Source organism: Megascapheus bottae, chromosome X, assembly GCF_031878675.1.
Source record: "Megascapheus bottae isolate mThoBot1 chromosome X, mThoBot2.hap1, whole genome shotgun sequence".
In the NCBI taxonomy this organism is placed as follows: domain Eukaryota; kingdom Metazoa; phylum Chordata; class Mammalia; order Rodentia; family Geomyidae; genus Megascapheus; species Megascapheus bottae.
The window spans coordinates 104,824,414-104,851,090 of record NC_143547.1 but is presented as its reverse complement, the minus strand read 5'-3'; the positions used below and the strand labels follow the sequence as shown (position 1 = coordinate 104,851,090).

At 52.9% G+C, this 26,677-nt stretch overlaps 1 protein-coding gene across 1 annotated transcript; it reads left to right on the top strand.

Moving 5' to 3' along the window:
- The first annotated feature begins 212 nt into the window (after positions 1–212).
- Positions 213–26,544, top strand: L1cam (L1 cell adhesion molecule). Its single transcript, XM_090326759.1, has 28 exons — positions 213–295; positions 10,551–10,725; positions 13,486–13,500; positions 13,968–14,073; positions 14,321–14,520; positions 15,574–15,696; positions 15,791–15,961; positions 16,632–16,743; positions 16,871–17,058; positions 17,206–17,337; positions 17,418–17,561; positions 18,006–18,117; positions 18,212–18,378; positions 18,495–18,651; positions 18,875–18,999; positions 19,116–19,226; positions 19,496–19,693; positions 20,133–20,203; positions 20,304–20,526; positions 22,036–22,151; positions 22,357–22,558; positions 22,656–22,778; positions 22,884–23,057; positions 23,186–23,305; positions 23,411–23,566; positions 23,796–23,939; positions 24,565–24,637; positions 25,162–26,544. The coding sequence occupies exons 2-28, from the start codon at positions 10,650–10,652 to the stop codon at positions 25,391–25,393; spliced, it is 3,771 nt and encodes a 1,256-aa protein (XP_090182885.1). The 5' UTR covers positions 213–295; positions 10,551–10,649; the 3' UTR covers positions 25,394–26,544.
- Positions 26,545–26,677: the final 133 nt, after the last annotated feature.

The following is a 26,677-nucleotide window of genomic DNA, read 5'->3' as shown; positions in this document are numbered from 1 at the left end:
GACAAGGGGAGAGGGTGTGGCGGGGCGGGGCCGATGGCTGGGAGGTGATCTCACTCCTCCCCTCCTCCCCTTCCTCCACCTCTTCTCTCTTTCCCCTCCTCCCCCTTGGCGGCGCTCCCTCCCTCTCCCCTCGGCGCAGCCCGCCCCGCCCCTCCCCGCCTTGCTGCTGCCTCTGCAGCAGCATCAGCATCGGCTTCGCAGACTTCCTCGCGCGGCGGTCCGAGGCCGGCGGCGTGCGGAGGCTGGGCCGGAGGCTGGGCGGGCCGCCCGGGGCAGCGGCGGCGGCACGGCTCAGGTAAGGCGAGCTGACCCGATCATTTCGCACTGGCCCCTGCGACCCTGTCGCCTGAGCCCTGTGTGGGGCAGGGAGCAAGGAGGGCTCTAATGGGCTCTGCGGCGGGAGCCCCACCCATGCGTGCCACCCAGCTCCAGGCACTAGGGAATGGCGGGGTCCAGGGGGAGGACGCTGGGTGCCAGAGACCGACAGGTGAGGGGTATATGAGAAGAGAGGGGCATGAGGGGGACCAGGAGGATCTGACTGGACAGGTGCAGTCAAGTTGCCATGTCCCTGTAAGTGTGTACGTGGGCAAGAAGGGAATTGAGAACAGCCCAGTGCCCCACCACTTTGGACCGCCGTGGGGTGTGGCTCTGGGCGTGGCTGCCCCTCATCCCTATTCTGGAACCCTGGGTGGCAAAAAAAATACCCAGCCGCCTATGGCAACATGGTGTGAGTATGGAGATTGTGGGGGGCAGATGGAGCGAAACTGTTCCTGAATTGGGGGTTAGGCAGGAAGACGGAGAAGAGCACTGGGTGCTGCCTCCCCTCCATTCCAAAGTGGGGAGGGGGCTTTGTTCTCCTCCTTCTTGCCAAATGCCAGCCCGGGGTGCCCTGAAAAGCGACTGGAGAAGGAGCATCTTCGCTTACGAGGTGCAGCACACATTTTTCTAAAGACCTTTCCCGCAGGCTCCGTGACTAATAATGATGCCACTGGAAGAGATAGCTTTGCTACCCATTCATGTGCCTCCGGCACACATGCACACAGAATGCCGGCCCAGCCAGGAGGGGCTGCGGGAGGCAGGTCCCGTTTGGCTCAGGGCCAAGAGCTTAAGGAAAGCAAGATGCTTCAGGCCCTGGGTCAGATTCCTACTTCTTCCTCCACAAGGTCAGAAATTTAGGGTGTCTTGATTGACAGGAGGGGCAAAGAACAGGTAGTACAGCCCATGGTCCCCCACAGGGTATCTGGAACCCCCTTTCATGCCAACTGTCTCAGGAAGGCAGGACCACCATCTGTTCACTCTAAGAACCGAGGGTTTGGCATAACGTCCAGGTAGACACCCTGGTCCTCTTCCACACAGGGCATAGGACAGGGGCTCCTGGCAGCCGGATGCACTCTGCTGACTCACATGGCCCTGATGGTGAATAATCCCTGGTAGGTGTTCCTGTGCTAAATGCTGCCAACCCCATTTTCCTGGACCTATGTGTGGTGGCTGAGGCAGGGGCCTGCCCAGGGCCTCTCCCCTCTGATGGGCTCCTTGATGCCAGCGGTGGGACTCAGCCCAGCCAGGCCTCTCTCCTGGCACAGCTCCCAGGCAGTGCCTATACATTCTTACTCGTTGATCCTAAGTCTTCCAGAACCCTTTCCTATCTAGGGTTACATGGCACATTGGAAGCATGGCTCACCCTGGGAACTGGCTGGTTCCTGGGTGTTCCTCTTTGCCATGTCCCAGTGTCCCTCTCAGTATATTTCTGTATCTGTATGTGTCTATAGTCCCCTCAAAATAATACAACTTACTGTAGTCAATTTGAAGCATACATAGAACAAAAGAAATGAAGAATCACTGCAGGTGTGATCACCAAGACAGAAGCACAGTAACCACACCCCAGCCTTCTTGCTTTGCTAGCACTCCACCACTCAATTCCAAGACAGTGCCCCCCCCCCCCGCACTGCCCATAAGTGCCAGGGTCTCTTCCTTTGCAGCTCGTAATTTGTACTGCTTTTGCAATGACTGCCCAGAATTGAGTGCTCATCCATGGGCAGACGTTCACTAGGCAGCTTCTCAGTGCCAGGCCTTGTGTTGCCCATGGAAATGACCAACCAGCACCACTGCATGGTGTGCAAATTATGAGCATTTGAATGGAAAAGAGGGATGAAGGGCCTTATCTAAATGTGACTCCACTGAGTGTGAGTGGCTCGTCAGTGCTCTCCAGTTGGCCTCCTCCAATTTCCAAGATGAGCACTTGGCCATGTCTGGCTAGAGAGGGTCAAAGGGAGGGCCTGCTGAGCCACGTTAGCCATGCCTCAGCCCACTGAGCAGGGCCATTCAGACTTGAGACTTCACTTGAACAGCAGTCTTTGCTAATCTCTCAGGTCTCTTTCAAGACAAATGGACGCTAATACCACCCAAAATGGCAGGGAGGGTGGCATGGCTTTCCACAGTGGCTCAGCCTGGCCACTCTAGTGGCAGCTGGTAGCACAAGGCCAATCCCAGGAAAGTGTAGAAAATGTTCTCCCAGAGAATGGGAAGTAGAGGCTGGGTGCTATGCAGACGCCTGCTGCCTTCCCTCTGTGGATGTGAGTGCGGGACCCCACCCTGTGCTACAGATACTGGAGGTTGAACGCTGGATTCTGGCTGTAGGCTGTGTCTTCGCCCTGCCTTGTTCCTATTTCTGGGAAGGCTGGAGTTACATTCTTGGGTGAAGCCATCTGGAATGGTCCCCCTGCAGTCTCCCCAGCCTCTGTCCAGCCTGTAATCGTTCTGTCACTTGTTGTGATCTGCCCATCCTTCTGCTCCCACCGCCTCCTTGCTGCCACCATGTCAGCTTCCATCCTTTCCTTATTTCTCTATAGGGGTGGGGGTGGGAGACGCAACCCCCCTTCTGCTCTTTTCCCTGTCTTGTTCTGAACACTTCCCATTCTATGTCCACTGCTCTTTCAGATCCCCTTTTGTTTGTCTTTGACCTTTCTTCACCCTCCCTGCTTCCCCCCCCCAAAGCCTCTCCCTCCTCCCTCAAGGGCTGCTGTGAGTTCCTTTGGGCACCTCATTGAGGCTCCACGCGCCTGGATTAGGCCTAGAACCCGACCCCCTGGGGCCTCATCTGACCTACCGGGTGGCATGGGGGCGCCGGTGGCCACCACCCAGAGGAGGGCTACAGGATGCAGCAAGCCCTCCTTGCCTGCTCTCCAACTAGCAACAGGGTCTTTGTGGCTTCCCAAGGCTGTGGTGAGAGAGAAAGGGAGGAGCCAAAAGAGGGCGGGGAGTTCCTTTGCAGGGAGAGGATCTAGTCTACTGGGCTTTCTAGAAGCTTTTCTTTGTCCACTGTCCCCCCCCCACCCCCAGGCCTCAGGAGCTGGCTTCTGCCCTTCCAGGTCAACTAACAGCAGGGTCACTGCCTTCCTGCTCAGCAGTGCATGTCGGTCTCTGGCCCCTAAACCTGCCAGAAGTAGCTGTGTAAGCCAGGAATGGGGTGGAGCAGGAGGGTGGCACAGTCCTGGGCTTTATGCATTTGGCCAAGGTAGATTTCTGAGCCTGTGCCCATGAATGCCAGTCTGAGGGTGGAGCTGAAAGCATGGGGAGTGCAGTATCCATTGCTGGGCAGAGAGGTACTGAGAGAGTACCCCAGTGCACAGGTTTGCACGAGATGCACTGCTGAGAGACTTTGGGATTGGTGTGGTGTGTGTGTTTGTGTGTGTGTACACGTTTAACTTCTAGTATTGGCTGGAGTTGGGTAGTATATTTGACTGCGTCTACACTTTGCATATGTGTGTGTGTTCTTGAGAGAGCATGCACGCATGTCTATGTATTCACATCGTTCCCTTCAGACACCTTAATAGGGTTTGTGCCGGGAAGGGGTGCAGTGAATCACATGGGCACACAATGTCTAGTGAACCCAGCTGCCTGTGTTCATGCCTTAGGAATGCTAAAGCTCTAAGAAGGACAGAGGCGCAATTGTCCACCCCCGGGCTTCCTGTGGCCCTTCTGCCCTTTAACCTTCGGGAACAGGGTTTCCCCGGGGGGGGTCTGGTGGGGCCTGGGGAAGCCATTTCTAACACGACCAGGCTGCTCTGTTGGTCACCATTCCCTAGTACCTACTCTGTACTGCCTACTTATTCTGCAAACTCATAGCCAAAGGAGGGGAAGTGATGCATATTGTCACTCTGTCTCCTGGGACTTGGTCCCTGAAGCCCCTTCTAATGTAACATGATCTTCACTCACTGAGAAAGCTCAGGGCTGGGAGGGGCCCTGTGTGCTGCTTCCTCGTCTGCCTTTGTGATTCTGGGAAACTAAGGCCTTGTTCCACCCCCCCCTCAGATCTAGTCTTCCCTTCAGCACACGAATGGAGTCATGGTAGGCTGTAGATGTAGAGATGTCTTCCAGGTAGTGAAAGGCCTCTGTGAGTGGGCTCTAGAGTCATATGTCACAAGAAAGGAGTTAAAGCAGTTCACAGTTCTGGGGAGCCCCCAGTGCCTCAGGCTGAGGGGACCCTACCCCACGGATAGACAGGTTGTTTGGAATCAGGCTCCTGCTAGGTGCTGAGGTACAATGTTGCTCGCATTGCATTTGTGCATGCCTCCAAAATGTCCCTCTGTGCCTTCCACATTTGCCTGCCATCTGCCTAACAAATAGACTTGTCCCCAGGGGACAGAATGGCTTGGAGGCCATCTTAGTCGATGGCCCTGGGTCCTAAGAGTCCCCGAGAAGTCACTGGACCCCAGAATAGCTCTTGGCAATTTCAGGAGCCTGAAATCTCACCCCGGTGAGTGTTCACTTCTGGGCCCCAATTTCCTTATATGCAGGGAGCTGGTAAGGGTGGAATGGATTTCTGAGCTTGACAGTGCATAGGAGAGTCCTTGGAATGTGCGAAGTGCTACCCTTCAGCTCATTTAAGAAAATGAAGCTAACTGAAATCACAATGTGTGGAGTGGAGTGTGACAGGTGAGGAGAGTGTAGGGTGGGGCCAACCAAGGGTGAGAAGTCTTCCTTTCTTCCCCACAAAGAGTTAACCTCTATCTGCCCCCCACCATTAAGGAAAATGGTCCTTTACAGGTGAGCCTCAGTTGCCTTGGAGACTGAAGCCTCCAGCAAAAAGGGTGTTGGGATGAGGGGGGCTGAGGCAGGATGAGGGCTGGGGGAGCTGAGGTGGGGCTCACATACCTTCGCTCCATTCTTCATTTAGGCAGGGGTGAGGAGAGAGTCTATAATTTCTGGGCTTCTAGTTACCTGTGGGGGCTGCCTTGAGCAGCTGCCTTTATGTATTATCTAAACAACCCAATAGGCTCCATACAGCAAGGCTTCTCCCACCTCTGCTAGCAGGCTCCATCACCATAGAAACCAGCCAGCCACAGCCTGGTGGGGAGGGGGGAGGAGCCTTAAAGGGACATGGAATATGAGATTCAGGTGACACCCATCGTCCTATATCTGCAGTGACAGGCACAAAGGCTCACACCCCTACCCCTAGGCCTGCACAACCTGGATCTGCCACCCACCCCTTGACCTTTTCATGTATCCAGGGCACTGTCCCTGATCTGACTTGCTGGGTCATCAAATGCTGCCTCCTAATAGATGAAGTGGGCCCTCTTGTTGCTTCCTCTTTTTTGGTCAGTCATGGGGCTTGGACTCTGGGCCTGGGCGCTGTCCCTGAGCTCTTTAGCTCAAGGCTACCACACTATCCCTTGAGCCACAGCATCACTTCCCGTTTTCTGGTGGTTAATTGGAGATGACAGTCTCACAGACTTTCCTGCCCAGGCTGGCTTTGAACTATGACCCTTAGATTTAATCTCCTGAATTGTTAGGATCACAGGCATGAGCTATTGGCACCCAGCTTGCTGCTTTTATTTATTTTTTTTTGAGAACTACTTGTAGCAGGAGGGAGAGCTGATGGACACATGGGCTGTATGCATATGCAGGATACCCCCTGGGGTGTGTGTGTGTGTGTGTGTGTGTGTGTGTGTGTGTGTGTGTGTGTGTGTTCAGAATTGATGCAGCACCCTAGGTCTCAGCCAGGCTTCCTAACCTCTCAGGTCCTTCCTTAGCAACCAGCTTCCTTTCAGACAGGCAAGCAGTGCAGTGCAGATGGTAATGCACCGTGTGATGGAGTAGACGAGTACTCCCCAGGGGGTCCAGGGCACATGGGGGGGTCAGGGGTGAGGCTCCTTTGGGGCTGTCACTGATCTTCTCCCTATAAACCTTGTCCCCCTTAGTGCCACAGCCCTTCTCCCCACCTGATCAGTGCAGTTTGTCAGACCCCTCCCACAAGGGATGGGGGGCAGGATGAGTTCATCTGGCACTTTCCCAACACACTAGCTGATGTACACAGTTGGTGTGCAAATGCATAGAAACCACAGTTACTGTTGTGCCTGTGGTTGCCTGTCACTTTCCCAAGCCTGGCAGCTGCTCACTCAAACACATATGCACACACATGTATGCACATGCACACGCACGCACACACACACACACGTACACACACACACTCACAGAGCAATTGTTCAAGGATCTGTTGAGATCCCCCGAGTACTTCTCCCTCCTACACCCGTCCTCCCTGCAGGAATGTGTACCTGTCCTCTGGCACATGTAGATGGGTTGGCTAGCAGTGGCTCATTCATCTTGTCTTACAACTGTCCTCTTGCCCTCATGCCACAAGTGGGCAGTGACTTGTTGTCTGTCACTGTGAGGCTTTGTTTGTCTCTCTGGCCCTTGTTTAGCCTCTATTTGTGTCTCTTCTGCTCATTCAGCCAGTCTGACCTGCAAGCCTTGAGAAATGCCCCTCCCTGACCCAGGCTCATCTTCTCCCTCCCCGCCCCTTGCCTGGCACACCCCCTAGGGATATGAAAGCTGTAGAGGCATCATTTGCCTCCACGCAGGCGCACATGCACACGCCCACTCCTCACTTCTTCCTGCCATTTCTGAGCAGTGTTTTCTGCAGCCATGTCTCACCCTTTGTACTCCCTTTTCCTTTGCCTTCCCTTTCCCCTAGGCTTGATCTCCATTGGTGGATTTCCCCACCTTAGTTATCCTAGTCTTCCAAAGGCTGTCTTTGTCTCCTGTTCCCAGCCCCACTTCTCTGCCTCTCCTGCTCCCTCCAACCTCTTCTCACTGTGTCTGTCACCCCCAGTAGGCTGGGCCCTGACTCCATCTGTGGAATACTTACCCATCCTCCTTTGCCCTTGGTGGAGCTGATGGGGGGTCGGGGCCTGCTGCGCTAACAACCTTAGTTTGCTCTATAATTGCTTGAGGAATAGTAAGAGATCAGAGACCCAGCAGCGGCGGGAAGGGGGGCAGGAGTGCCCCCTCCCAGCTGTTAGAGGCCTCGCAAACATTCTGGTTCTTTTCTTCCACTATCTGAATGCCCAGGGTGGTGAAAAGAGGGGTGAAACATACCAGAAGGTGGAAAGAAAACTGAATACAAGGCTTTGAGGAGTTGGGATGAATCCAGGGTGGTACAGCATGGCACCAGGAAATTGGGGGGTCTTATGTTTCCCCTATGTATCTACCCCAGCATCCCTGTGGGAACATAGACATGGCAGACTAATGGGGAAACTAGCATTGCAGAAATCATCAGTCCAATAACCAGAGCATGAAAGCCTCCTCATAGCCAGGACGAGCTGTCTTTGAGCTTTCTTTGCTTCAGCTTCCTTCCCTTCCCCCTCAGAAGACCAAGGCTCACAGCTCCCAGGGCTGCTGTTTGATCGCTTGCTCTCTGATCTGAGTCTCCCACTGCTTCCTACAGGCCTTGAAGTCAAGGCCAAGGCTGCCTGAGGCCCAGGCCTAATAGCACTGGCTTTGTGGGCAAAACATCCACTGTTCTCCTCCCTTCTGTCTCCAGCTTAGCTCTTGCAAGTTAGGGCCTGGCCATCCATATTCCACTTCTTGCCCATCCACATTTATCTTTCGGCCTCTAGGCTATCCACGTTGACCCATACAGGTGTTTCTCCACCACCTTCACCAGCTCCAAGCCCACCGCTACTCTCGTCCTTCATTCTCTGCGCCTCGTCTTTGGCAATTTACCACTTTTACCACTCTGTTCAAGTGCTTTCTTCCATAACACGAATTTGTTGTTCCAGCTTGCCTCCTCACAGTCCACATGCCTTAGTATGACCTTACAGGCCTCCTTACCTATTATTTTGGCCTAGTTTCCCCTTTGACAAGGTCCTGTCTGGATTTCATACCTCTGGCTCTTCCCTCTCCTGCACTTGTCTCTTTTCAGATGTGCAGTTTAAGCTGCCTCTTCTATAATCTGATCATTGTGAGAGAAGGCTTCTCTTGGATCCCCACTCTTGGGATCCATTTCATGTAGGTAGACACATAAGTGTGTCTAGCATTGCTTGACTTTGTGGTGGATACATCTAGCAGTTGAACTTTGAAAATTAAAAAAAAAAGAGCCAGAAGTTGGGACTACCAGACACGAGAGATATCAGAAATAGTATCCTGCCGGGTGTGGTGGCTCATTCCTTTTATCCTAGCTACTCAGGAGCCTGAGATCTGAGGATCGAGGTTCAAAGCCAACCTGGGTACTAAAGTCCATGAGACTCTTATCTATAATTAACCATCAGAAAACCAGAAGTGGTGCGGTGGCTCAAGGGGTAGGGTGGTGGCCTTAAGCTGAAGCACTCAGGGACAATGAACAGGCCCAGTGTTCAAGATTCACAACTGACACACACAAAATAGTGTCCTGAGAAATGACCCAGAGATTTCCCTGGCCCTTGCCTTGATTCTGTCTTGGAACATATGGAAGTAAGAAGATCACAATCGCCTGTATTATTTATTGAGCCCCTAACCCCCCCAGGCATGGGCCACTGTACCCAGATCAAGGCACTTTCTTCATTCCTTCCTCCTCTCAATTCTTCTTCCTCTTCTTTCACTCCCACTTCTTCCTCCTACTCCTCCCTTCTTTTTGTGCCAGTACTTGTACTTGAACTCAGAACCTTTCACTCTTTTGCTTTGTGGGTCATGGGGCTTGACCTCTGGGCTTGGGCACTGTCCCTGAGCTCGTCAGTCCAAGGCTACCACCCTATGTCTGGGCCTGGGCATTGTCCCTGAGCTCTTCAACTCAATACTGCCTTCCTACCCCTGGAGCCTCAGTGCCACTTCCAGTGGGTAACTGAAGATAAGAGTCTCATAGACTTTAGTGCCTGGGCTGGCTTTGGACCAAGATCCTCAGATCTGAGCCTCCAGAATAGTTAGGATTACAGGCTTAAGTCACCATGCCCGGCTAGAACCTTGCACTCTTGAGTGGCTTTTTTTCTGCTCAAAGCTGGCTTTCTATCACTTGTGCCTCCATTTCTGGTTAATTGGAGATAAGAGTCATGGAATGCGGCTTAGTGGTACAGTGCTTGCCTGGCATGCATGAATCCCTGGGTTCAATTCTTCAGTACTACATAAACAAAAAAGCCTTTAAAAGCTCAGCTTGCTGAGCAGCTAGAATATAGGTCACTGGCACTCAGCTCAAGCTGCCAACTGTGATTCTAAGATCTCAGCCTCCTAAGGAACTAGGATTACAGGCGTGAGCCACACAATCTGGCTTTGTCACCACTTCTCTTTTTTTCTGTTTGTTATTAGGACTGAGATTTAGTGCCCTTGTTTGTCTTACTTATTGATGGTTGGCCATCAAGTACTTCAGCCACAGCTTCACTGTGGTATTGTACTGGAACTTGGAGGAACAAGCTAACTGATTTTCCTGCCTGGGTTGGCTTCAGATATCAGCCTACTGAGTATCTAGGATTACCAGCGTCTGGCTCCCACACAATTTTGAGGAGAAGCTTCCTTCCTCATTCTTCTTTCATTTCCTATCCACTAGCAAAACCCTAAATTAGTTGATACTGAAAACTGTAGCCATAAGACCATAAGAAAATTCTTATTTCACATGCTAGCAGACATCCATATTCCTCCTGCAGTGATCCATATACATGCAGACACACACACACACACACACAGACACAGACACACACAGACACATAGACACACAGACACCCATACAGCGTGTAGACCTCAGTTAATTTCCCCTGCAGACACTCTAACAAAATATACTCACTCATGAGTGCACTTTCCCTAGAAAAGACACACACATATGCTCATGCACACTCAGCCACATGAATTTTGGTGTGTGTGTGGCTTTCCCTGTACATGCAGATCCACATCCTCACACATGCCCCGGCACACCTGCTCATAGGCACATCAAGACACACATGGGAATGCATGCCCAGAGCAGCTGGTGGCATGCACAGGGGGGGTTGATTGGGGCAACAAGTTGGTGTTGGGGAGGCAGCTGGCAGGCAGAGACAGAATAAGAAGGGAATGGAAGGCAATTGGAAGCTAAGCCAAGGCTATCTCTTCCAGATTTCTCCTCTAAGGTAGGGGGTGGGGGTGGGGGTGGGAGGGAAAGGATGAGGAAGCCTCCCTTCCTGCGGCTGCGGGGAGGGGCTGTGGGCGGGGCTACAATCCTGGCTGGCCCAGATGTTAGTCACTAATGTCCATCGGTCCATTCTTTCTTGTCTCTTCCCCATACCTTCTCTTCCCAACTCCCTTCCCCTGGTGCCCCCTCCCATCACTGGCAGCTATACCTTAAGTGAACCATCAGCTCCCATCCTTCTGGCTGGAGCGTGAGCTGAGCACGGCTGGCTGTGCCGCGCCAAGCCGCCGGCGCTGCTGGGAAGATGGTCGCGGCGCTGCGGTACGTGTGGCCGCTGCTTCTCTGCAGCCCCTGCCTGCTCATCCAGATTCCCCACGAATGTGAGTAGTTGCAAGGAGCCGCAGCGCCTTCACTCGCTGCTCTTCTTGGTCTTCCTTTATTTTCGACCCCCACTCCGCCCCCCCGCACCCCAGTTCCTATTCTGGACTGTCAGCTCTTCTTTACTGAGCACCTAAGGGCATTGGGTCAAGGGAGAAAGCTCGGGGCATGTGAGCACCATGGACAAGGACCTGCGCGATTCCAGGACCATGGACAGCAGACTGCGCTGTCTGAGACCCTTAACCTATCCTTTCCCACCGACTCCAACTCCTGTGTTTCTGTCCCTCCTACACACACTCAGAAATATGGTGGCCAGGAGAATGGGGTAAGACTCAATTCTCAGCGACCCTGTTGAAAATCTCAATTCCATTACTACTTTAGGAAATCCCACACTGCCTCTTTCCCATTTGGGGCCCTTGAAAATACCAGGTCCTAACCTAACAGCCTCTGGATCTTTTATTTTCTATGTAATTATTTTGTGGAGATGTGGGGGGCAGTCACAGGTATAATCAGGATATATCTAATAAGGTGGTGACTAAAGAATCAGTATCTATATGTGCTTTAGGAGCTAGGCATATTACATATTTCTATGTGAGTTGGGTCTTGATAAGTGTGGGTATTTGTGACTATAATTTTGATTTTCTCTATAGGTAAGTCTGTGAATCATTGTAACAGTTACTTATTGATCAGGTCTGTAAAGCTCTGGCACTATTTGACTATAATATTTGATTGTTGAGAGCTGTGTGTACATGTCAATAAGAACATGTTTGTCTCTGGTGCTTTTTTTTTTTTTTACTGGGATTAGCTTTTCTCTTTAGTATGGTAAGAATTGCATATACACTGGCTTAACTGCCTGCTGTCCCTTCCAAAGGAGCATTTTCATGGGGCGCTGCTGGCTTACACCTGTAATCCTAGCAATTCAACAGGCTGCGATCTGAGGGTTGTGGTTCAAATCCATCTGAGGCAAGAGCACAAAAGCTCACACACACTGCCAAGGCCCTGAGTTCAAGCCCCATGACTGACAAAAAGTAAAAAAGAGTATGTGATAGATTATCATGTAAAAAGGATCTAAGTGCCTTCAGCTTAAAAGCTCTAATCCCTGCGTGCCTCACTTTGCCACCTTTTGCTCTGAGCCTGGACATGGAGATACCATCTAAAAAGTAGGAGTGGAGAAAACTAGGGATGGGACTGAAGCCAAGAGAAGTAGGCTTAGAAAGCAGCTGGCATCAGGGAGCAGCAAAAGTTTGGAGGAGATGATAGGCTGCTAGGATAGAGGTTGGGTTGCCCCCTTACTCACACAGCATATGGAGGTGTCCATATTCGCACCCATGCAAAATCCCACCACCACCACCATCGATCCACATGGACACAAGAATGTATTTGGATCACCAGATACACACAAAGGAATACTTTTCCATACTGACATAACGGTAAGTAGCCTACAACATTATACACTTCATGAAACCTGAGCATACACAGACAGATCTACAGGTGTATTTGGGCATGCCCCAAGTGAACAGATACACTACAGATACTGGAAAATCTATTGCAATATGCACATTTCTGGATATCCTTCCATGTGCTCAGACCCTCATATTTGTATATTTGTACCTGTGTATTGCTCCTCCAGTCCTTAGCCTCCTCTCCATTGCTTTTCAAGCATTGCCTTGTGGTATGAAATGCCAGGGTCTCATTTTGGCTATGAGCCCACTGTTCTAGTAAGAGGGTTGGCCCATCTTAATTGGGTGTGTCTGCATGTAATGAGGACAGGGAGATTTTTCTTAATGGCAAGGAGACAGAATTTTTCCAGAGACTGCAGCAGCTCCAGGCTTGGACGATTGAAATCTCCCCTCTACCTCTTCTTTTCCAGCCAGACCAGGCCCTTTTGTCTGTTTTCCTGTTTCCTCCACGGTAGATTTTCCCTATGCCATCATCCTTGTCACTGTCTTGCTTTCAGACTGACTGTGCTGGCCCTCTCCAGCTCAGAGCCCTCTAAGATGTCCCTAGGGAGCTCTTTTCTCTCTTCCTGGGCCCCTTACACGGAGGTCTTTTGCACAGACAAAGCTTTAGGAGCCAAACGCCCTACTCCTCTGCCTCCTCTCCCCTCTCTCAGTCCCCTCCCTACTTCTGCTTCCCGGAGTCCAAGGGGTTGGGGCAGTTGCTCTGACCTCTGCCCCAGGGCTCTTGGTGGCCACCCCGAGAGGAAGGAAGGAGACTGAAGGAGGGCTGGTGCCATTTCTGCCCTGCGGGCTGTGGAGGCTCAGATGCAGCTGGGCCTTTGGGAGGCTTTGGAGGGGGAGGGGCCACTAGGCTCTGAAGGCTGGGCTTGGATAATTGAAAACACTGAGCTGTGCTAATTGGATTAGGAGGGAAGTGGGCTGGAGCAGGGGAGGGTATGCTGGTTGTTGGCTGTCGGCGCCCAATCTTCCATAACATCCTGGGTGGGGCCGAAGCCAGTTCAGCACACAGCCATGCCAGGCGTTGTCTGGGGCTACACCTTCAGTCCTGGTTAAAGGCAAGATTCCCCCCTCCCACCACCCTCCTCCATGCCTCATCTCAGTTTAGTGAAGCCCTTTCCTTGGGCAGTGCCCCACTTAGGGAGGGATTATCTGGATTCTGTCCTGTCTCTTTGAGTTTAAACTGCCACTGCTGCCTCCTGGCATGTCCCATTGTTCCCTTTTCTGTCCCATCATCCCCGCGCTGCCAATCTCTGCCTCTCAACATTTCTCTCCCTTTTCTCCCTTGCTGTCTGGACTTCTCAGATGAAGGACACCACGGTAAGTGGGAGGTGGGATGGGAGTGTGGCCGGAAGGTCAAGCAGAGGGAAGGAGGCCACACACATGTCCCACATGTGCAGTTCCCCTCTCCTGGTGTGTGCTGTGCAGCTCTGGTGGAAGTCTTTCCTGGATCTTGTGTCCCTGTGCCTACTGTCTCAAGATAGAGGCTTCTGGCAGCCTCTCCTCACTCACCAGTCTGGGGCTTTGCTCTGTGCCCATGAGGAGATTGGCACTACTCATGGTGTCCATCCACTGCTGTCCTTTTTACCCTCTGCAAGTTTGGCTTTTGTTCTTGTCGTCTTATCTCTGTCCCTCTTCATTCATTTTTCTTTTTTTATTTGTATGTGGTACTGAGGAATGGAACCCTGGTCTTCATGCATGCTAGGCAAGCCCTCTACCACTAGGCCACACTCCCGGCCCCCAGGCAGACATAATTTTTACCACTAGTCTTCTCATCGTGTCCCCAGTGATGGAGCCACCTGTCATTACTGAACAGTCTTCACAGCGTGTGGTCGTCTTCCCCACCGATGACATCAGCCTCAAGTGTGAAGCCAGAGGCAAACCAGAAGTGCAGTGAGTGACCCCCATATCTGAGTCTGTGTTGTTCACTGCTGACTACAGCTTCTAGTTATCAGGCCTCCCTGAGCCACCTAAGTCCTGAGTCCAGAAGGTCCTGCATGGTCTTCAGTCCTTGTCCACCCCTGCTTCCACCCTTGGTGAGGGGGAGTTCACGAGCTGTGTGAACCCTCAACTCCATGTTGTTTCAGTCCTTGTTCTAGGTGGCAGGGTCTCCAGCCTCTGAGCTCTATTCTGCCCACAGGTTTCGCTGGACAAAGGATGGCATACACTTCAAACCCAAGGAAGAAGTGGGGGTGACCGTGCACGAATCACCCCACTCTGGCTCCTTCACCATCACAGGCAACAACAGCTTTGCCCAGAGGTTCCAGGGCATCTATCGCTGCTTTGCCAGCAATATGCTGGGCACTGCTATGTCTCATGAGATCCACCTCATGGCCGAGGGTGCGAGGCCTTGTGGGAACTGGGGAGGGAGGGAGGGAGGAACTGCAATATGTGAATGGCATCTTCAGACAGGTCTTGGAGGCTGGTGTGGGGTCTGGGCTGGCAGCTACTGTCCCGGAGCTGGCTGAAGCATTTGAGGGAGTGGCGTCCTGGCAGCACTCAGCCCTTCCCAGCGGTTCTCATCACCTCTTCCTCTTTTCCTCAGAAGTGTGCTCTGTCTCTGCCATATCACTTTCTGCACTCAACTGCATCCATCATTCCCTCTTCCGTCTCCCAGTCTGTCTCAGGTCCTGTCTAGTAGAGCTGCCAGTGGGCTGCAGGCTATGGATGGGCTGGATGGGTGATGGTTGACCTAGTGCCTGGTCTGTCCTTGCCTCTGGCTGGCCATGTTGTCCCTGTCTGAGTCACTGTCTGGCTTGAGCTTAGTGGCTTCTATTTCCGCCTTGTTTCCTTCTCCACCGTTTTCGGGTCATGTCCACCTCAGCTATTTATCTGGCACCATCTATTTTCCACTTTGAGCTCTGCTGCCATCCTCATATCTCTTGCTCTCTCTTGCTCCCACTCTTCCTTTCACTCCTGTCGGCTGTGGGGCTCCGTCTTTATCTGTGTTGCCCTTTCCCTGGGGCTTTCCCTCTGCATTCCATCCTCCCTGATCTTTTTCTTCTTTCCCCTCCTCACCCCTCCAGTTACCTTGGGAACCGTTGCCATGGTTTCCGTGTCAAGATGATGGAAGGGTCTGTGACTCCCTCATCCGTCCACAGCTCCCCTCCCCCACTACCGCACCTCAGCTCCCCCCACTCATCCTCGTCCTTTCCTCAGGGTGGACAGGAGAGCTAAGAAGTGTGGAAGGTTAACCCTTTATGTCCATCTAGTCCTGTTCCACCCTCTCATCCCTGTGACAGGGTTCACTGCGAGCCAAGAAACATGCAGTTTCTACCTTGCAGCCTGCCCCTCTCACACCCTTGTCCATCGGCAGGATAGCTTTCCCTCTTGTTGTTCCTGGCTTGGACTGCCTTGACAGGAAGAGAGCACCAGCCACTCTGTCCCTTCTAGGTGCCCCCAAGTGGCCAAAGGAGACAGTGAAACCTGTGGAGGTGGAAGAAGGGGAGTCAGTGGTTCTACCTTGCAACCCTCCACCCAGTGCAGACCCACTCCGGATCTACTGGATGAACAGCAGTGCGTGTGGGAGGAGCTGCCGCTGGGGGTGCAGTGTCACGGGGTGGATATTTCTAGAACAGGTCATGATGTTACCTCCTTGCCCCCTTTGCAGAGATTTTGCACATCAAGCAGGATGAACGGGTGACAATGGGCCAGAATGGCAACCTCTACTTTGCCAATGTACTCACCTCAGACAACCACTCCGACTACATCTGCAATGCCCACTTCCTTGGTACCCGGACCATCATTCAGAAGGAGCCCATTGACCTCCGGGTGAAGGCCAGTGAGTGCCAAGAGTTCTGCCAGTCCTCTGTTCCTCCATTGTTTCTCAAAGCCAGGCCCTAGCCATCCCAGCAGAGATCGATCACATATTCCCAAGCTTCCTCAGAGACAACTTGACTCCTGCTCCAGAGATCAGGCACACTGTGTGTGTGGGGGGGGTCCTGGGATTTGAACTCAGGGTCTGGGCACTGAACTTGAGCTTCTTTTGCTCATGTTTAGCACTCTACCACTTATACCACAACTCCACGTCTGGCCTTTTGGTAGTGTATTGGAAATTTCCTGCCCAGGCTGGCTTTGAACCTTGATCCTCAGATCTCAGCCTCCTGAGTAACTAAGATTACAGGTGTGAGCCACCATGCCCAGCCACAAACACTTGTTATTTTGAGACAGGGCGTTACTGTGTAACCCAGGTGGGCTTTGAACTTGTGATCCTCTTGCCTCGGTTTTCCAAATGACCGCTTAGCGTAGAGGAGTGCACTGCCACTGTTTTTACAGTGCTGGGGATGGAACCAAAGGCCTCATGCATTTTAGGCTAGACTTCTAGCTCTGAGTAGCGAGGATCATAGGTGAAAGCCAACTCTCCAGCCATTTTGTGAAACAGAGGAGCAAACAGACCAAGGGGCTCCCTAGGGTACCCAGCTTTGTGACTTGCCTCCCATTTTTCCTGGCAGCCAACAGCATGATTGACAGGAAGCCACGCCTACTCTTCCCCACCAACTCCAGCAGCAATCCAGTGGCCTTGCAGGGACAATCATTAGTTCTGGAGTGCATTGCCGAGGGCTTGTGAGTCTGAGTGTTTCGGGCAGGAGATGGCTAGGGCTGGGTGACCCTAGAAGGGACTTAGGCCTGTGGGCTGAATGGCCTTGTTCCTTCCCCCCTTTTCTCCTCCTTGAACCACGGTTTTGGGCAGCCCCACACCCACCATCAAGTGGTTCCGTCCCGGTGGCCCCATGCCAGCAGACCGTGTCATTTACCAGAACCACAATAAGACTCTGCAGTTGCTGAATGTGGGTGAGGAGGATGACAGCAGCGAGTACCAGTGCCTGGCTGAGAACTCACTGGGCACTGCCCAGCATGTCTACCACATCAACGTGGAGGGTATGCGCCTGCTCAGTTGTCACAGGATCCCCAGCTTGGTCTCTGAGAATGATGGCCTGCAATGCCCACAGTCACCGGGGAGGGCAGGGGCTGCACAAGGGGTGACTGCAGGCTGCGGGTGAAGGAGAGCTCCTTTCTTCTTCTCAGCCTCCCCATACTGGCTGCATAAACCCCAGAACCAGTTGTATGGGCCGGGAGAGACTGCCCGTTTGGACTGCCAGGTCCAGGGCAGGCCCCAGCCGGAGGTCACCTGGAGATTCAACGGCATCTCTGTGGATGGTGAGCAGGGTCTTGGGAGGGGCGGTGAGGATGGTGACCTCGAGAATGTGGAGGGGACTGAGGAGCTGTTGCCCACCCAGAGCTGGCCAAGGACCAGAAGTACCGGATCCATGAGGGCACTCTGATCATCAGCAACTTGCAGCCCAGTGACACAATGGTGACCCAGTGTGAGGCCCGGAACCAGCACGGGCTCCTGCTGGCCAACGCCTACATCTATGTTGTCCGTGAGTGCGAGCAAGCCGAGCCTACCCACCTGCCCTGCGTCCCTTCCTTGTTCACAGCCCCCTCCTGTCCCTGCCGCTCCCCCAGATGAGTCAGCTAGCAGCCGGTATGTCCTCGAGTGTCCCCTTCACCACAGTAGAGGGGGCAAATGGAGGAAGGGGAGGCTCTTGTCATTACGCTTGAGCAGAGGTGGACCCTGGGTAAGACGCAGCCCAAGCCAGCCTAATGGCTGTCTTGTGGAGTCTCAGGGAAGACGGGGCTGAGTCGGAAAGAGGCAGACTAGTGCCATTTGGATGACTAGAATATATCCACACCAGAGAGTACTGTGCATTTAAGAAGCCAGCCATGCAGGGTACTGTGCTGTGAGGATGTTGAGTGGATGTTGGCTTCACTTCTGCTTGTGGCCCCTCTTCCTGCCCCATCTTCTGAGATTGTTCTTCCCCCAGAGCTGCCAGCGACAATCCTCACAGGAGACAATCAGACCTACATGGCAGTTGAGGGCAGCACTGCTTACCTGCTGTGCAAGGCCTTTGGAGCCCCTGTGCCCAGCGTCCAGTGGTGAGTGCCTCATTGTGGTGGACGCCTGCATGCTGTCATCTGGTCCGGGGAGCCCAGGCCAGTTACCTGAGCCAAACGAACCTGCTCCCTCTAGGCTGGATGAGGGAGGGAGCACAGTACTTCAGGATGAACGCTTCTTCCCGTATGCCAATGGGACCCTGGGCATCCGAGACCTCCAGGCCAATGACACCGGACGCTATTTCTGCCAGGCTGCCAATGACCAGAACAACATGTCTATTGTGGCTAACCTGCAGGTTAAAGGTCAGTTGATTGCCGCCTCCCCCACCCCAACCCCGTCACTAGCAGTGTCCCCAAGAGGGAGGGAGAGCATCTCGAGTTCATCACACTGACTGGCCCTCCTCTTCATTACCCTCCAGAAGCAACCCAGATCACACAGGGGCCTCGCAACGCAACGGAGAAGAAAGGCTCAAGGGTGACATTTACGTGTCAGGCTTCCTTTGATCCCTCCTTGCAGCCCCGCATCACCTGGCGTAGGGACAGGCGAGACCTCCAGGAACTTGGGGACAGTGACAAGTGAGGGCTCTGTGCCAAACTTGGGTGGGGGTAGCTGGAGAAGAGCTGGAGACACAGGCACACCTTGTCCATGCAGGAAGCTCCATTGCTTCACAGGGCTATGTCCTTGACTGAACGGGGCATGGGCTGTGGGGAAGGCGGGGTGGGGGAGGACAGGAGTCCAGATGGCAGGGAAGGGGTGTGGCTCCTGGGAGGTAAAGGATGAACACAGCCCCTTCCCCAGGTACTTCATAGATGATGGGCGTCTAGTCATCCACAGCCTGGACTACAGAGACCAGGGCAACTACAGCTGTGTTGCTGGCACAGAGCTGGATGAGGTGGAGAGCAGGGCTCAGCTCTTGGTGGTGGGTAAGTGCTGAGAATGGGGCCCCAGGAGGCTCAGGCTCATATTTCCAATCCCTTTTAAGCGGGGAGGGGGGCTCTTGAAGTGCGGGGCCAAAGAATCCACCCTTCATGGCCCTCAGGGAGTCCCGGGCCCGTGCCTCGGCTGGAGCTATCCGATCACCTGCTGCTAAAACAGAGCCAGGTGGACCTGTCATGGAGCCCCGCTGAAGACCACAATGCCCCCATCGAGAGTAAGAGCTTTGTCTGCACTATCCCCTGACTGCCATTATCCCTGCCAGCCCTAACTCTTTCTAGGCTCCTTCTTCCTTCCTCCTAGAGCTGTGGGGGCACAAATGTCCACCTTGTTGGGGCATATACTTGTGTTCTGGGGGCTCATGGCTTCTTAAGGGGGTCCCAAGTGGCTTGGGACTCAGGGAGCTCCAGACTTGTGCCCATCCCCCACGCCCCTGCCTGCTAAGCCACAGACCAGTGACTCCATGACTCGTTCACTTCTTGGCAGAGTATGACATTGAATTTGAGGACAAGGAAAGGGCGCCTGACAAGTGGTACAGTCTGGGCAAGGTGCCAGGGAACCAGACCTCTACCACCCTCAAGCTGTCGCCATATGTCCACTATACCTTTAGAGTCACTGCCATCAACAAATACGGCCCTGGAGAGCCTAGCCCAGCCTCTGACCCTGTGGTCACACCTGAGGCAGGTGAGTGAAGGAAGCCCCCTCTCCCAGGCCACCGGCTTCTTGGGGCTCACAGGGAGAGCCTGGAGACGTGCTGCTTCTAGGCTTTCAGTGTTCTAGGGCTGCTGGGATTGCTGGGCTGCTCCCTTGGGGCTTCTTAGCTTATTGCCTCAGGGGTCAGAGGGCGTGCCCTTCCATTGTTTTGTCTCTGTGTGCACACACATGCGCACCAGTCTTTGGGCTGCAAATTAGGCTTTGTGATCAAGTTATTGTTGTAGCACTGGAGCCACAGCTTCATCTCTGGGTTCTTTATGGTTAATGGGAGATAAGAGTCTCATGGACTTTCTTGCCGGGTCTGGCTTTGAACTGAGATCCTCAAATCTCAGTCTGCTGAGTAGCTTCAAATATAAGCCGGAGCCACTGACCACCAGCCCTGTTGTTCTCATAACATGTTCATTTCTAGCCCCAGAGAAGAACCCAGTGGATGTGAAAGGAGAAGGGAATGAGACGGACAATATGGTCATCACTTGGAAGGTACGGGTCCCTGGGCTAGGGAGGAGGGAATGACTGGGCATAGCTGTATAGGGGGCAGTAACATTTAGCCAACCTTTCCTTTTCTGCTGCTCCTCTCCAGCCCCTCCGGTGGATGGATTGGAATGCTCCCCACGTTCAGTATCGTGTGCAATGGCGCCAACAGGGCACTCATGGGAACTGGCAGGAGCAGACTGTGAGCGACCCTCTTCTGGTGGTTTCGAACACACCCACCTTTGTGCCTTATGAGATCAAAGTGCAGGCGGTCAATAGTCAGGGCAAAGGCCCTGAGCCCCAGGTCATCATTGGCTACTCGGGAGAGGACTGTAAGTATCATATGGCACCCACATCCGGAGTGGGTTGGGTCAGTGGGTACAGGTGCACAGCAGTTTCCCATCTGCCATTGACAGTCTCAGAGTACAATTCTTACACATAAGACCAATATTCCACGCACCAGAGTGACATTATGAAATTCGGCACCTGGATACAATATATTTCTGTAACTGACAGCCAGAATTGCTATTGTATCAAGCCGCGCTATGTCCCTCCTCCCATGCAGGGATCTAGTGCAGGTTCATCATCTCACATGTGCAACTCTGACTCAGAAATGCTCCAAAGTCTTTGTGTCAGTGTGACTTCGTAAGTGGAAAATTCCACACCTGACCGCATGTAATAGATAGTCAGAGCAAGGCTCCCGAAAAATATTGTAGCAAAAAATTCTTTCCAAGCTCTGCCTGGAGGCTTATATGAAATACAAAGAGGCTCACTCATTAATTGCTTGCTTAGCAAGCATAAGACCCTGGATGCCAGGGCCTTATGTTTTATTTATTCATTTGTTATTATTTTTTGTCTGTGCTGGAACTTGAACTCTGGGCCTGGGCGCTGTCCCTGAGCTCTTTAGCTCAAGGCTACCACCCGACCACTTGAGCCACAGCACCAATTCTGGTTTTCTGGTGGTTAATTAGAGATGAGAGTCTCATGGACTTTAGTGTCCAGGCTTCGCTTTGAACCCTGAGCCTCAGTTTTCAGCCTCCTGAGTACCTACAATTACAGGCATGAGCCACTTCTTCTTCTTCTTCTTCTTCTTCTTCTTCTTCTTCTTCTTCTTCTTCTTATTATTATTATTATTATTATTATTATTATTATTATTGTTATTATTATTATTATTATCTGTGTGTATGCATGTGTGTGTGTGTGTGTGTGTGTGTGTGTGTGTGTCTGTGTGTGTGTGTGTGTGTGTGTCTGTGTGTGTGTTTTGCCAGTCCTGGGGTTTGAACTCTGTGTTCATGGCTAGCACTGTACCACTCAAGCCATAGCACTACTTCTAGTCTTTTCTGAGTACTCTATTGGAAATAAGAATCTCATGGACTTTCCTGCCTGGGTTGACTTTGAACTGTGGTCCACAGATTTCAGCCTTTTGAATAGCTAGGATTATAGGTGTGATCCACCAGCACCTAGGTTTTTTTTTTGTTTGCTTATTTAGATTTGAAGCTTATCCCAGGGTATCTGTTTATATACAAATATTCCAAGATCTAAAAGAATACAAAATAAGCCCCAACCAATTCTGGTCCCGGTATCTCAGGTAAGGGATATTTAACCTGTACAAGTTACCCTTCTTGTTCAGTTCCTTCAATCTGGAACAGTACCAGAAGTTAACTTTGACTACCTGGCCAATGTTTTGGGTTTTTTTTTCTGTTTTCTGGTTTCTCTCTTATTTTCTTCCTGGGGAAAGCATGATACCATGCACCCCTCCTATTATCCAGGCCCCTCTGCCCCGGGGGGAGGGGCTCTGGGGCTGACCTCAGGGCCCTCTGCCAATCTCTGGCTATTTCTAGACCCCCAGGTGAGCCCGGAAATAGAAGTCATCGAGGCTCTCAACTCAAGTACTGTGCTGGTCAAGTGGTCACCTGTGGACTTGGCACAGGTCAAGGGCCACCTCCGAGGATACAATGTAAGAATTCACATGGTGGGAGCAGGGAAGTCCCCAGGGAAAGGATCAGGATTGAGGGTGGGGACTTCCATGTGCCAGCAGCTTTCCTGGGAGCCCCGGGGTTGGTAGGAAAGGGTCCCAGATAAATGAATGTGGTAGGGAGCACACCCTAGGGTCTCCTTTTCACACCTTCCACTCTGTTGAAGTGCTTTGTCCACCTGTCTAGGTGACATACTGGTGGACAGGCAGTCAGAGGAAGCACAGCAAGCGACATGTCCACAAAGGCCATGTGGTGGTACCTGCCAACACCACTAGAGCCATCCTCAGTGGCCTGAGGCCCTACAGCTCCTACCACCTGGAGGTGCAAGCCTTTAATGGGCGGGGGTTGGGACCTGCCAAGACATTGTCCTTCATCACCCCAGAGGGAGGTGAGTGTGACATCCATACTGCCACACCCCTGTTCCTCCCATCCTGTCCCACCCTTCCAGTGTGAGTGATGACATGTGGCTCTTCTCTTCTCTGCAGTGCCTGGCCACCCCGAGTCACTGCACCTGGAGTGTCAGTCAGATACCAGCCTGCTGTTGCATTGGCAGCCCCCACTCAGCCACAATGGTGTCCTCACAGGCTACGTGCTGTCCTACCACCCCTGTGCGTGGACCACGCCTGGTGTGGGGAGGGGGGAGGGAGGTGGGCGTGCATCACTAGGGAGGATCAGAGCTGGTATCCAAAGCCACTGCTCACTTGTATCCACAGTGGATGTGGGAGGCAAAGAGCAACTGTCCTTTGACCTTCCGGACCCAGAGCTTCGGACCCATAACCTGACCAACCTCAGTCCCTATCTGCGGTACCGATTCCAGCTTCAGGCCACCACGAGCCAAGGTCCTGGCGAGGCCATTGTTCGAGAAGGAGGCACGATGGCTTTGTCTGGTGAGCTGGTGGCTACCCATGGTTGTGGGGGCTCTAGGGCCTGGTCTGGCAGCTGAGCTCAGAATGGCAAGCCTTTTTGACTGGCCAGTGGGTCCCACGAGCCCCCACTCCACTTCTGCATCCCCCAGGGAAGCCAGATTTTGGCAACATCTCCGCGATGGCAGGTGAGAACTACAGCGTCATCTCGTGGGTTCCTAGGGAGGGCCAGTGCAACTTCCAGTTCCACATCTTATTCAAGCCTCCAGCACGTGAGTACACATTGGTTCTGGGGCAGAGATGTCGGGCTCTGGGTCCAGAGAGGCCATCTGACACTCCTGTTCACCCCTGCCTGCCACCCTCTCTCCTTGGTGTAGAAGGAAAGGGGAGTAATTTCCTTCAGTCACAGTCCATCAGCTACAATCAGAGCTCCTACACACAGAAGGACCTGCAGCCTGACACCGAGTATGAGATCCATCTGATTAAGGAGAGCATGATCCTACACCAGATGGCTGTGAAGACCAATGGCACTGGTAAGGCTTAGGAGCCACTCTTGCCTGCCACTGCCACGGGCTTTTGCTGGCTATGATTCACTTTGATCCAGAAGACCCCACCCCTTCCTTCTCTCTCCGCCTAGATTCTGGTTGCTCTTGGAACCCTGCACCTTTTCATACTTTTTCTTCTGTCCCAGAAGCCTTTGTGGCTGCAAGCGAGGTTCACCACAGGGCTGGGTTCTCTCTTCTTCCCGCTCTCCCTCCGTAGGCCGAGTGAGAATCACTCATCCCGATGGCTTCGGCTTCACCTCTGAGGGCTGGTTCATTGGCTTTGTCAGTGCCATCATTCTCTTGCTCCTCATTTTGCTCATCCTCTGCTTTATCAAGCGCAGCAAGGGTGGCAAATATTCAGGTAAGCCCTCCAGACACACACGGACTGCCCCACCCAGCTCAGCATGTGTGAATGGTACAGATGAGGGGACAGAGGAGCCACAGACCACGTTGCCACATCCCTCCCACAAGTCCTTCCCAGGTCCCCAAGTTCTGGCAGGGAAACATGGGTTTGGTAAGGCAGGCCCCATGCCTGGACTGTTTTTCTTCTGGACTAAGTTTGAGAAGATGGCAGCTGGGCCTAGATGGGGTGAGTGGATCATCACCCCAAGACGCTCCTTGCCTTTTCTTTCTATGTGTGGCAGTACTGGGGCTTGAAGTCAGGGTCTAAGCCATCGTCCCTTTACTTTTTCACTCAAGACTGGCACTCTACCATTTGACCCACAGTGCCACATCCAGCTTTTGGCTAGTTATTTGGAAATAAGAGTCTTGGGGATTCTTTTCCTCCTAGGCTGTCTTTGAACTGTGATAGTCAGGTCTCTGCCTTGTGACTATGTAGAATCACGGGTGTAAGCCACTGGGTGCTTCTTAACTAAGTGCTGCTGAGACTATGTATTGGGGGGGCATTCAGGACATAGAGAGATTCACAGGGTCTAGGGTTAGCCGAGGGGCAGGATTGAAAGTTGACGTCCTGTGTGCATCTCCAGTGAAGGACAAGGAAGATACCCAGGTGGACTCTGAAGCGCGGCCAATGAAAGATGAAACCTTTGGTGAATACAGGTGAGCCTGAGCAGGAAGGAGTGTGTGCTGGCACCAGTTTCACCTCATGTTCACAGCTGACCTTTCCTTTCTTTCTTCTCTGTGCTGCTGGGTGGCACCAGGTCCCTGGAGAGGTAAGGCGGGAGCAATAGCAGTGGACTGTCAGAACCCAGTGACAGGGAGTTCCCTTTGGACAGTGCATGCCTGGGAATGCCAGGGCCCCCCTGGCAGCTTTTCCTGGCTCTGCCCCCCCGGGCAACAGCTCCCCTTGCAGAGAAAACCCAACATGCTCTGCTGTTCCTTCCCCTGCTCATGGCCCAGCTAGGTGCTCGGCCTGCCCGTTGTCTTCCTGGTTGCCCCTCTCCCACAGGAGACCCCAAGAGTGGGCATATGCACCAAAGTAGGAGATCTGATGAGGCCCTAAGGCAAGGATGAGCCATTAAGAGTTGTTTGGTAGCTCAGGGCAAGCTTACAGGAAGCCACTATGTGCCTAGTTGGGCCCCCACTGGCAGCTTGACGTTCACCTTCCCCTCTCACCCTTACAGTGACAATGAGGAAAAGGCCTTTGGCAGCAGTCAACCATCTCTCAATGGAGACATCAAGCCCCTGGGCAGCGATGACAGCCTGGCCGATTATGGGGGCAGTGTGGATGTGCAGTTCAACGAGGATGGCTCCTTCATTGGCCAGTACAGTGGCAAGAAAGAGAAGGAGGCAGCGGGAGGCAATGACAGCTCAGGGGCCACCTCCCCCATCAACCCTGCTGTGGCCCTAGAATAAGAAGCTCCATCCAGCTGAGGCAGGATGTGCTTGGCCAACTGCCAGAGGTGCAGGAGAGCCCAACGCCTGCGCTGAGCTGCTCCCTGTCCTCATGGGGCCACAGGAGGCTGAGGTAGGGCCGGGGACAGGAACTTGCAGCCTCACATCCCCTTCCTACCACCCACTCCCCACTTTATTGCCAAAACCCAGCTGTACCTCTTCTGGGCACAAGCTGCTTTGCCTCGGCCTATGGCGGCACATCACCCTCACGTCAGAGACCTTTAGGTTCTGCTTTGCCAACCTGTTTGGACAGAAAGGCCATGGTTTAGGGTGACAGACAAAGGGGTGGCTTGGGAAGTGTGTTTGAGATACCATCCTTCTTGCTCCCCAATTGGGGGCAGACACCGTGGGGTCTCCTCACTACCAGGGTTGGTACCTCACCCTTGCCCAACTACTTCCTTGGCCTAGCCTGACTGAGGAAAGAACTCAGCGTATCTGCAATCTGTTCTCTTTTTCCTTGCTACTTCTGTTGCAGAAATGGGAGCTAGGCAGGCTGGGCACAGTTATTGAGGGATGGGGGAGGGGACATCTGGAGGGTTTGGAGCCACTGCTCCCCAACAGCACACTGGGCCCACATGCTCTCCTGCCCCCCAGTCCACCTTTCAGGAGCTCCATACACACGCTGCCTTTGGTACCCACCACACAACATCCAAGAGGCCTCTGTCACTGCTGGGGGTGGGCACATCACCTCCTCCCAGCCCTCACTACAACCCCAGCCCCCTTAGCAGCCCCCTTTCCCAGCTTCCTTCCTCAGCCTCCTGTTCCCCACCTTGCTGATGTAAATACACCGTGACTTTGAAAGTTTGTATCCTTGCCTTTCCCCATATGCCACTAGTGTGTAGGCCGGTGTCTGAGACTCTAGGTGCTTTCTAGGTTTTATAGCAATTAGCTTTGATGATCCCATCCCAGGAAAAAGAAAAACAAGACAAAAAAAAAGAAAAGAAAAAGAAAGGAAGAGATTGGTTCTCCCAGCTCTGCTGTGTGCCCTGCCAGCAGCCACGGCCTCCCTGTATGCCTTTGCTTGGTCTGTTGATGAGCCCTTTACAAAAAACAAAAGTATATATATATATATGTACATAAATATCAGAATTATAACAGGCAAATAAAAACCTGGAAACAAAAAAGGCCTTTCCTTGTTTTCCCAAGCATGCACGTCGCTGTCCTGGTTCCCCACTTAGGAATTGTCTGGGAACCAGCCTCAGGGTTACATGTGACAACACCACAGCCCTGAACTTTATCTGACAC

Coding starts and splice junctions, on each gene's coding strand:
- L1cam (XM_090326759.1), top strand. CDS start 10,650: ATGGTCGCGGCGCTGCGGTACGTGTGGCCGCTGCTTCTCTGCAGCCCC. Junction 17,059..17,205: donor CTACCACATCAACGTGGAGG/GTATGCGCCTGC, acceptor TCTTCTTCTCAG/CCTCCCCATACTGGCTGCAT. Junction 22,559..22,655: donor CTTCATCACCCCAGAGGGAG/GTGAGTGTGACA, acceptor TCTTCTCTGCAG/TGCCTGGCCACCCCGAGTCA.